At 32.6% G+C, this 12,217-nt stretch overlaps 1 protein-coding gene across 5 annotated transcripts in view; it reads left to right on the top strand.

Annotated features, from left to right (window-relative positions):
- The window catches only part of USP25 (ubiquitin specific peptidase 25), a 126,687-nt gene that overhangs the window by 82,030 nt on the left and 32,440 nt on the right, over positions 1-12,217 (top strand). For all 5 annotated transcript variants that reach the window (XR_003208538.2, XM_025872728.2, XM_073891814.1 and 2 more), the window contains exons 12-17: positions 22-117; positions 1,445-1,603; positions 2,192-2,418; positions 5,523-5,593; positions 6,246-6,474; positions 7,902-8,102. Coding sequence is in view for 4 of the 5 variants with exons in the window: in XM_025872728.2 (XP_025728513.1) it covers positions 22-117; positions 1,445-1,603; positions 2,192-2,418; positions 5,523-5,593; positions 6,246-6,474; positions 7,902-8,102 (983 nt within the window). In the remaining variant the exon portion in view is untranslated. The remainder of the gene's footprint in view (positions 1-21; positions 118-1,444; positions 1,604-2,191; positions 2,419-5,522; positions 5,594-6,245; positions 6,475-7,901; positions 8,103-12,217) is intronic.

Here is a 12,217-nt window from a genome sequence, read left to right as displayed (position 1 = left end):
TTGTTGTCTTTTTCCTGATAGATATATGCACAGAAACAGAGAAATAACAAGAATTAAGAGGGAAGAAATCAAGAGACTAAAAGATTACCTCACAGTATTACAACAAAGACTAGAAAGGTATTGTAACTTTTATGAAATTATGAGCTAACTATAGGAAGTCATATTTTTAGTGACTCTCTGGAATCTTTCATTTTAAATTTGCTTTGAGTGATTTATATATCTAGTAGTAATCACTCTGGATTCATATTTTGCTTGTATAGTTTAGTTCTGAGTTTGTTAGGAACTAAAGTAATTCATAGTTGGCATTAGTGATTATCTTAGTGTTTAAAATTAAATATTTTCATTGTCCACTGGTAATGCTCATGGTGCTGAGAAGACGTACAAAGTTAAACTAATCTTAAAAAAAAAAAAAATCCAAAGAAAATGACCACCTGGCTGGCTCAGTTAGTAGAGCATGCGACTCTTGATCTCTGGGTCGTGAGTTTGAGCCCCACATTGGATGAAAAGATTATTTAAAAAAAAAAGTTAAACTAATCTAAATTTTAAGGTTTCTTCTTGTATGAGATTAAACTTCACTCTTGAGATTTCCATTAAAATGAATGGTGACTAAGTTTTTCTCCTTGATACAGAAGATAAAAACTCACATACCTACTAGGGCCTCATAGAGACTTTATTAAGAAGAGAAGCAAGTCAGGTGTAAGCTGGTGGGCAAGGGGAGCCTAGAGTGCATATCCCTCTGGAGAGGGAGTGCTTACCATCTGCACTTAGCGGGTGGTATCATGTGTGACGCCATGTGTGAATATCTCTCACTGTTTTTGATAGTTTCCCAGAAGACGCTGGAATCTAGACAGTCAAATGTTCTGTAATTCAGACAGAAGTCTACAGGCTGAAATGTGGCCTGAGAGATCCCAGTTTGCAACCTCTGATTAATCTGTATTTTAGTATTTGTTTTAGTATTAATTTGAAAATTAGTAGCCCCAAACTTTTTAAACAAAAATAATGTATTATTATTTCAATAATTTTTATTTCTAAAAGGTATCAGTAATCATATTAAAACTAATCAGAGGTAAAAGGTAGGAGGATAATATTAGTTACCATCATTATCATGAGACCAGATGACAGATCTAAAAATAAAAATAGTCTCAGGAAATGGAACTGTCAGTTTTCATTTTCCTATTGGGTTACACCTTAGAGCAGCATTTAAAATTTGTAACAGGATACAGACACATTCAGTTGTAATCAACTTTGTTTTCCTTAATTTGGAGAACATTTAAGTTATTTCTTGAATGTATCTTCAGTTTTAACATCTTCATTTGAAAGCAAAATTAATTGCATTGTTGAAGATTTATTAAAGTGTTTTTATCATGTTTTATAACAATTATTAAAAACAACGAAATGTGCTTTATATACAACTAAAAGCATGTATGCATTTTATGGTTAACAGATATTTAAGCTATGGTTCGGGTCCCAAACGATTCCCCTTGGTAGATGTTCTACAGTATGCATTGGAATTTGCTTCAAGTAAACCTGTTTGTACATCTCCCGTTGAGGATATTGATGCTAGTTCCCCACCTAGTGGTTCCACACCACAGACATTACCAAGGTAAAAAGTTTTCCTGTTTCAGAGCCAGCTATGTTACTTGTATTACATAGTAATGTAATTGATGCCTTTAAAGAGGGTTTCATAAAATGCACATTATGATTTATTTTAGTGGGCTCTAAACATATTAGATTCACTTAGAAGATTGTGTATATTCTGGGTGCTTTCTTAGTTCACTGTTTCAACAGATTTTATGGTTGTGGATTGAAATTTTCATATTTTTTTTCTGTTCAGAATTATGTGTTATTTTGGTATAGATTTCCACCTTTTATCCATGAAAATATTGTTAAGTTAGTTTTTCCTGTAATGTAAACTGATCAGTATTAAAATTCTGGTATACATAAGATTTATTGAAATGATGAAACTATTTCTTCTATAAAGCCACAATTTCATCCTGATAATAATGAATTTCTCATATATTAAGAATCTCATTGGATATTAAATTAATCCACATATTTCTCTCTCTTTTTTTAAAGGCTTTTTCTTTTTGAAATTATAAGCCAGTTTAATGCTATGTATTTGGCACAATTTTTGTCCAGAGCTTCAACTTGGAAAGTTTAATAATAAATATTTTATGCTTTAAAAATATAGCACAACAGAACAACAGGGAGCCCCTTCTTCAGAACTGCCAAGCACATCACCCACATCAGTAGCTGCGATTTCATCGAGATCAGTAATACATAAACCATTCACTCAGTCTCGGATACCCCCAGATTTGCCCATGCATCCAGCACCAAGGCACATAACAGAAGAAGAGCTTTCTGTTCTAGAAAGCTGTTTACATCGCTGGAGGACAGAAATAGAAAATGACACCAGAGGTAAGAAGCTTCTCACAGCAGAGCTACTGTCACCTCAGATGGATATGTATAATATTAAAATTAAGAAGGGAAATCACCTTTGGATTTCATATGTAAATATTATAATGTATTTTTTTTTCCTAGAAAGTGTTTTCTATAAGAGAAACTAGCCTGACTGCCTGTTTTTATGATCTTAATATCAGATTCAGAGAGACCAACAGATTTTCTCTGGACTACTTAGTTGATTAATGACATAGCAGATGGTCCGATTTTCTCTTCTAATGCTCTAAATTTATATCAAACTGGTATTCACAGCTACTCCATTGGTGAAACCTCATGCAATTAAATTATGTATTTATCAATTATATCCTCTCCCTAATGTTTGTGTAATGAGTTAAAGTGATAAAACATTTTTTTTTAGATTTAAGAATTAGAAATGTGAATTTTATTTATTTTTTAAAAATATTTTATTTATTTGAGAGAGAGAGAGAGAAAGAGAGAGCATGAGCAAGGGGAGAGGGAGAAGCAGACTCCCTGTTGATCCGGGAGCCCAAGAACCCAATGCCGGGCTGGATCCCAGGACCCTGAGAACATGACCTGAGCCAAAGGCAGATGCTTATCCAACTGAGCCACCCAGGCACCCCAGAAATGTGAATTTTAATTTTAAATCTGCCCTAACAGAGATTTCCAGATATGATCTGTGAGCTCAGTGCCAGTCTGTAATGTGTTTTAACTGGCATGTAGCAAAATAAGAAAAATGGGGACAGTGCTATGTGGGGAGTATGAGTGTACATGTGTGTTGTGTATATGTGTTGGTGTTAAGTTGCCATCTGGCCTTTCTTGGAAGGGACTCTCCTTTATTCTGAAATTATATCTTTGCTACTTTACTGTTTTTAAAATGTCCTTTTTCTTTTTTTAAATGAAGTGATGTTAGTATTTTATGGTAGATTTTATTATAATTTTTCCTTACATGGCAAAATATAATATCCTATTGCTGTCATCTAATTTTATCCTATGAAAAAATAAAAATTTAGGAGCTACTCTTTTATACCAAAAGATTGGAATTAGTTTAAACAATATGGATTGTTGGATTTTAGATGCCCAACTTGACTCATTATAGACAATATGTAAATAAAGAGCAGTCCTAATATAATATAATGTAATGTAAATAGGGCATGATGGCAACTAACAATTAGCATTAGTAGCTGTAAATGTTTCCCTTAGTATTTTTCATATATAAGGGAATATTTTTACATTTGAATTCATTAGTAAACATTTATTGAGCACACTGTGTTTCCTGAACACTGTACTAGGTATTAAATAATTTTTTACTGGACTTGGCAGGTTGTGTTTGTTTTTATAAGATTACATTCTGAAGGGTGGAAGCTAGGAAGCTTTTGACACCAAGGTAGTGGCATTGAGGGAGGAAAGAAATGAACGGATATGATCTACTCTTTGGAGAAAACTGACAGAGGTAGGTCATTGACAAGAGGCGAGAGAAAGGGAGGAATTAGGGACTATTCCCTTAGTTCCTCATGCTGGTATGAATAGATAGATGGAATGTACTTTGGAAAAGGGCAGACTGGTGGGTGAGCAGGTCTCCAACTCAGGGGAGGAAGTAGGTATAAGATGAGTCCGCTTTTGGCCATTTTAAGTTTGAGGAACTTGAGAGACATTCATCTGATAAGGGTAGGAACCTTAAAACCTAATACTTTGGACCATAGTAATACAATGGATTGGGTAAGATTTTCCTTGGAATATTTGTTTCTTCTCTTTTATCCCTGTTGTTAGCTGTTAACATTGTTTTTTAAACTATTGGATAATAATAATATAATAATAATTACATCCTACGTCTGAGTAGGATGTAATTTATTTAATTTCTATCTTGATACTCTCTGCAAATAGTGCTGACCTTCTACATACATATTGATACACTTTTGTGAGTAGGATATATTCTTAGAAGTGTCATTTCTGGTCCAAAGTGTATATATTTTAAATTTTAACTGTTTTAAAATTTTCCCTCCAAAACATTGAACCAGTTTTTATTCCCACTAACTGTGTGGAAGAGCCTGACTCCCAACATCTTCCTTAGCCTTGGGTGCTTTTTAAAATTGTGGTAGCCTGAACACTGAAAAAAATGGTATGTTAGTATCTTAATTTGCATTTCCTTAATTTTGAGTGAAATTCTGTTTTTCTATAAATTTCTTGTGACATTCACCCATTTTTTATATCGAACTATTTATCCTTCTCTTAATGCTCAATAGAAACTTTGATATTATGGGTATTAACTTGTTGCCTATAGTGTTTGCTGTAGATATTATTTTCTTAATTGTCTTTATCATTTGACTTTTTTTGGTGTTGGTTTTGTTTTGTTTTTATAATGTAGGTTTTCTTAAGTTTGGGGAGAGAATCTTATCTTTTCCTTTATGGTTACTGGATTCTCTGTCAGGCTCAGAAAAAGGTCTTTCCCCACTCTGAAGTTACTGGTATTTTTTCGTAGTCTTTCATGGTTTCTTCCCATTTCTTTTCAGTGGCTTCATAGTATAGGTTATACTATAATTTAACCATTTCCCCATTAATAGATATTTAGGTTGTCTCTAATTTTTTTATTGTCATGGGCAATATAGCTGTGAATAATTTTGTAGAATGGATTTCTACTGGAAGTAGAAGTAATAAGTAATGGGAGTTTCAACATTGTTTCCATTGGTGATTGTGGTAGATTTTTATTCAATGACATATATGTATATAGAAGGTTTGTGGCAAAGTTATTTTATTTCATTCCATAGTTTTCCTATTTTAAATAAATATGTAAGGGGCTTTATGTTCGATTTCTGTTGACACTTTTCCTTTATAGTTTGAATAAAGTTCACTTATAGGCTCGGCACATTTTCTAAGTGAATCATATTTGTTTTGGTTTTTAATTATGCACTTGTGCTGTATATTTTATTAAGGAGAACTATATTTAATTTTATACAGACTCCAAATAGTAATATTTTTACAAACAGTTTTAGGAATTTTTCCTTATTCCTCTAACATATTGGTAGGAGAACCATTAGTTACTATCTTAATGTCTAGTAGAGACGTACTTGATGTTAATCATTTTAAATGACATCTTCTATCCTTAGATTTGCAGGAAAGCATATCCAGAATCCATCGAACAATTGAACTAATGTACTCTGACAAATCTATGATCCAAGTAAGTTAAATTTTAAGTTGGTAAGGACTGTCAAAATTACTTATTTTTATTTGTATGATTAACCTAATTCTTAAGCTAATTTTTCCTAATGTTTTGTTATAAAATTGCTGATCTTAAAGATTTCATATTAACATTGACTTGTATTCTCATAGTATATTTATTGTTTACTTTTTTTATTATTTTACAGTAAAACTTAGCAAAAATTTTCAGAAGGTCTTAGTGTTTACAGAAAGTCCTATGGGAGAAATTATATGGTTATTTAAGGATGTTAAGATGGGGAGAGAAGTACAGGGCTCAGTTACATTTTAACTTTCGGTATACATTATGTAGGCCATATTGCTAATTCAGTCATCAAGTTGTAATTGTGAAGGTTTAGACAAATCATGTACTATATATAAAATATTCATCATAAGTTCTTCATTTGAAAGAAATATATTTTCAGAGTTTCAAAAATAGCCTATTTATACACCTGCTTTACATGTCATTAACTTATTTATCTCCCCCCTTTTTATTTCATAATGTATTTTTTTCAAAATTGTAATCACAGCCAGTTTTCTATGGTATTCTTCAATCAGATAGTTTATGGGTTTCATGGAATGTGGTATTAATAGACTACTTAACTGTGGCTTAACTATTCTGTTTTCATATTTAGGTTCCTTATCGCTTACATGCTGTTTTAGTTCATGAAGGCCAAGCTAATGCCGGGCACTACTGGGCATATATTTTTGATCATCGTGAAAACAGGTGGATGAAGTACAATGATATTGCTGTGACAAAATCATCATGGGAAGAGCTAGTGAGGGACTCTTTTGGTGGTTATAGAAATGCCAGTGCATACTGTTTAATGTACATAAATGATAAGGCACAATTCTTAATAAAAGGTAAGCACATGAAATATATAGGGTAGTCTATATTTTTAAATAAGTAGCTCTTTTATGTGACGCCGGTCTCTGGTGTGATTATTTAAGTGTAATTGACTCAGAGGGTGATGGTTATGATTAGGAAATGTGGTTGGCTTATTCTAAGTGAGAAACTGGAATTGAAGAGTAATGTAATCAGGGCTGACAATTGGAATATTTTGTATTCAAAGTTAATTATATAGTAATTATTATAAAATGCAAATCTGACCTATTTCTCCTTGCCAAAATCCCTTTAAGGACCACATCATGCACTGACTCATATTTAAGCTCCTTAACCTAATATATAAGGCCTCCATTTTCTGGCCTCTGTCTTTCAAGCTTCATTTATAACCATTGTCCATTTCAAACTATATATACTTTACTGATATTTGAACTGCTTGTTGTTGTATTCTCTTCACACCAAATGATTACACACATTTATAACTTTAGTTTTATGTTTTTTTTATTTTTTGGAGGGAATGTTCTTTTTTCTTTCTTCTTTTGTCTAATTTCTGCTCATCTGTCAAGATTCAATTCAGGTGTCATATGCTCTGCCAAGGTTTTTTTTTTACCTCTACCAGAAAATACCTCTCCTTGTGTTCTCATAGCATACCTACCTCTATGGGGCACTTACGTGTGTTGGAATTGTATGTCAACTTGTCTTTTCCACTTCACTCTAACCTTCTCAAAGCCAGGGACCATGTCATACTATGTCTTAATCATTTTATTTCTTATATTCTAATATAGGCTTTGCATGTAGAAAGTAACTTAATAAAGTTTTGTTGAAACTGATAAAAATCAACTTTCCTTTTGTGTTTAACCATTCAGCAGCACTAGCTAGGTGGTCCACTTATGATGGAAAGCTACAGTGTATTTTGTATGTGTGCAGAAGTTCAGTAACTCTCTTAAATACTACTTCTGTAATGTTTTTGAAAATTTTGCTATATTGATTAGTTTTCAAATTGCCTATAAGTATATTGCCATGCTTAACTGCTTTGGATGAAAAAGAATTTTAGTTCTGTTTTGAGTTTAATAAGGTTATGAGTTATTCTCATTTTGCGATTTTTATTTTATGAATAAATATCTAGTATTTTCTTAAAATAGAAAATGTAGAACTATGTCAATATTTGAGTAGCAAATGATTTTGGCTTTATATCCTGTTTCATTTTTACTCTCTTAATCCAGAGATTAAAAAAAAAGCTGAGAACATTTCCTATAATAGATTATCAAATATTTGCATCGTTGCTTATCCAAGCATTTGTTTGAGTTTTCTTTTAATTTTTAATATTGATTTGTTAAAATGGTAATAATTCATGCTTTAAATCCCATTTGAAATGCATCCTATTTTGAGCTTTGCATTTTTCCTTTAATTCTTAATTTTATATTAGTTTTTGAAATATGATTTGCAGAGGAGTTAAATAAGGAAACTGGGCAGGCTCTTGTTGGAATAGAAACATTACCACCGGATTTAAGAGATTTTGTTGAGGAAGACAACCAGCGATTTGAAAAAGAACTAGAAGAATGGGATGCGCAACTTGCCCAGAAAGCTTTGCAGGAAAAACTTTTAGCATCTCAGAAATTGAGGGAGTCAGAGTCTTCTGTAACAACAGGTTAGTACATTTTGATTAAATTTTATTTTATTATCAATATATTTATTACTGATATTTTATCATAAAAATAAGATATGCTCATTTAAAAAAGAACTTTATTATGTTAAAGTGTGAAGAAGACAGTAAAAATCATCTGAAATTCCATCACTCCCCTGAGTTGCCACAGATAACAATTTAGTTTACCCCTTTGCCAGGCACTGCTGTATTCATATATACCTTTTTTAAGTTAAATGAGATGATTCTGCTCTTTCTCTACCCATCCTGCCCATTTTGATTGGGTCTGACCCTTCTTGGCCAGAAGCTTAGAAAAGCCATGAAAACCAGCAAGTAATCCAAACCTTTTCACTAAAGCTATCGAGAGAGTGAACTTTAGTAATTTCCCATTTGAACAAAATAGCATTCGTCTCTCACAAGACTAAATTTACCAATAGCATTATTGGTATATCTGTATAATTTTGTATAATACTTTATGTAATATTTTGTGTAATTATGCTATTATTATAGAGCAGTTATTTGATTTTTTCAGAATTTTTAAAATTAAAAAATTAGCTGAAACTAATATTTAAAATATTCTAAAGTTATTAGTTGATGAAATCAATAAAATGTTCAGAGTAAGCAGTACAAGAATAAACATGTTCTAGCAAAATTGAAAATAAAATGTCTTCTGATTTTTTTTTTTTAAGATTACTTTCATCATCACAGAGTTGTTAATATATTTTAGGGCGACATATTTTCTACTGTGAAAAAGTGCTATTTCTCTGTACTAGTTGGAGGAATGGCAAGAGATAAACATATTTTTGTCAAACTCATTTGTCTGTTTTATAACTCTGAGTGGATCTTTTTGAATGGCCTTTTTATGCAACATCTGTGTGTTTTGTTTTTTTATTTTTTAAGAATGCATTTTAGAAAAAAAAAGCATTTTAGATGTTTGTTTAATTTCATCTTTTACAGACCAGTTCCCATACAGGAGTAATTACTTCGGTGAATTTTAGCATTATCATTTGAACTTTAGAAGAAATTATTCTCTCAATGGAAGATGTATAGTACCACAATTTGGTATTGTGAATAAAGCAGGCACACACAGATCTGTCCAGACTTGTTAACTTGTCTTCATATAAATTGATTAGTTGAGTCCTTGATCTTGATGTTAACAGGCATTGATTCAGAATTTTTAAAAGACCAAGATAATGGTATTATACCAACAAAGATACCAATATTATGACACTTAAATGCAATATAGTGTATCTGAATGCCACCATTGTAGTGTGGTAAGCTCTACCATGATGCAGGATTGTATTTCTTTCCATACATTAAGAGCCACTTTGTAGACTACATGAAGGTCTGTGGTTTCACAGTAATGCAGTTTCTTTACAGTGACTTCGTCTACTTCCATAGGAAATGACTCAGTAGATATCAAGAGATTTTTGTACTCAAATTACAATATATACATTATAATTCTTTTCATTTTTGAGCCAATTCCATCCCTTTGTGATTTCATCACTTGTCTTCAGTACATATCTTTCTCAAACGGATCCCCAGAACTTAACCCCAATGGAGCTACTTTGTTATACTTCCACTAACTTTTATGCACACCATTTGCATGTGTCTGTTCTTAACTTACTAGTGGGAGGATATGGCTGCCTAATTGGCATAAGTGATAGTCGTACCTAAGCACTCAGATGAAGGTGAATCCTACATTCATTGGTTAAGCTCCAACTCTATTCTTGGCTCACTTATATTTTGTGGCACCAAAATATTAAGTGCTGTACGGTCTCCTTCTCTTCATCTTATCTCTCACAAGACTAAATTTACAGACTTAACACATTTTATTTCCATTCAAACTAATACATATTCCCCATTAATATTGCTGTCTGAGAGGACTAGACAACTTTGCCCTCCCATTTACACTTGTTATCTTATATTCTCTCTGTATGAAAGGCCACATCTATATGCCCCATACCCTTTATCCTGATTAATACTTCCTACCATATACTTTAAATGCTGTTTTGTAATTTAAAAAAAAACCGGGAGTAGGTATTAGGCATATATTTTCATGTCTTTCTTTTTAGTATTTAAAAAAAGTACTTGAGGATGGAGATGTATTCCTGAGAGGAATCAGAATAACTAAAAAATAAAGAGACAGAAATGGTCAACTCACATATAACTATTATGATAATTATCTTCCAGACTAGGTTTTTAGAAAGTAGTGGCAATAACTGCCTGAATTGGAAACATTGTGTCCCCTATAGAATTGCTAGAAGCATACACTTTTGAGTTCATAGGAATAGAATGTGCTAAGTCTATAAATTTGAGGAGTGAGATTATTGTTTAAAAGATTGGTTTCTACTACTGTATTATTTTATATATCCTATTAAGAAGTCCATCCTCTGTTGCAGGGCAATTTAACATACCACAGTTGTATAAGGGAACTCATTAATGTTTATTGGAACCACTTATCTCCCCAATCATGAGTAGAGAAAGTTTACTTTAATGCCCATGTCATCTTATTTCTCTTCACAGTTTCCAGAGTAATTTGCTCAGTTTGGTATAATATTTTCAGCATGTTAAAGAGAACCTATATTTAAATCTCTCAGGTGTGCACTAGAATTACGAGTGACTAGTGGAAGTGATATGAGGAAATCTTGTTCATAAAATTCATCAGAGTGATTTTTCTTTCCTCAAAAATCTTCTCAATAAAGCTATAACATGAGAACAATTAAAATCAGTTTCTTCTGAGTGATTCCAAATAAGAGTATTGATTTATATAGTATTAATTAAATCTGTATTTGTTCCACTTCTGCTTACATGTGATCAAGAAATCCATAGTCCTCACTTCTCTAGTACCATTCCTTGTCTTACTGAAACTAAGTAATAAATGATGGAACCAAAAATTATTTGGTCCTTTTCATGCTACCTCCTTAAACGTGCTTACTGCAAATAAAAACTTAACTGAACACTTATGTTTAGAGATCTGTTCAACAGTTCTTTACTACAGTGTATACGGTCTATACCTGGGGAATTTTTTTGTGAGTATAAACAGCACATTCCACCTAAGTAAGATCACCTAAGACTTAACTGGGATCAGAACCTCTGAAGGAAGGGTCCAGAATATATATTTTTAAAAAGATCTTCAGATAATTCTGAGATGTACCTCTGGTTAAACAGTATGGCTCCAAGCTATATTTATAAAACAGAGAAATTGTTCAGAAGGAGAGAAGAGCTTTGCACTTTTACTTGTGTTTCTCCTGTCTTATTCAAAAACTTTTTTTTTAAATATTTATTTGAGAGAGCACGAGTGGGAGGGGAGGAGTGTGAGGGGGGTGAGGGGAGAGGGAATCAAGCAGATTTGCTTAACCAACTGCACCACCCAGGCACCCCTAAAAACTATTTTTTTTTAATTTAAATTTTAGTTAGTTAACATGCAGTACACTATTGTTTCTGGAAAAACTGTTGAAGTCCTCATAACCTGTGTAGCATATCCAATTTTTTTTGAAAAGGTAGAAAAAATAAGGTAAACAGGTTAATATTGGTATGGAATGCATTCCATAAGATTTCATAAATTTACCTAGAGGGGGCTTGCAGAATTGGCTCTGGGACTTCTCTACAGATACTGTCTACAAGTTAAAAACAAGCTGATATTCCAGGAAAGTACAGCTGGTTCCTGAGAGTAAGACCTGGTAGAATGTACAATATCATCAATATTTGTCAAGTTCCTTTAAAGCAGGAAATGATGTTCTTATTTATATCTTCAGAATCTAACATAATAAATGACATATGGTAGATGACCCTTGAATGTTTTCTGAGTTGAATTCATTTCCTATGGAGATTCCAATAATGAGTTTCCTTTAAGTGATCCTCATTGTATGGGACATTTTAAAAGTCTAGCCAAAATAATGATACATTAGAGAAGCAGGCTAAAAATGTGTGGTACAGATGTAGCACTGTCCTAGGTAAATTTTAGGTTTAACTCTGGTTCCTAAGCCTCTACCCCCCCCCCCCACATTCCCACAATTCTGTTTGTGATGGTACCCAGGAAATTGAAGTCTTAAAAGTTTCTCTCGTGATTCTACACAGCCAGCCTACCATGGCTCTTTATAGGCTGCTTTTGGGGAATC

This window comes from Callorhinus ursinus, unplaced genomic scaffold (assembly GCF_003265705.2).
Source record: "Callorhinus ursinus isolate GAN/ISIS: 27379988/994484 unplaced genomic scaffold, GSC_fseal_2.0 scaffold1, whole genome shotgun sequence".
NCBI lineage: Eukaryota > Metazoa > Chordata > Mammalia > Carnivora > Otariidae > Callorhinus > Callorhinus ursinus.
The sequence above is the reverse complement of the archived record's forward strand: the minus strand, read 5'-3'. Positions and strand labels throughout refer to the sequence as shown.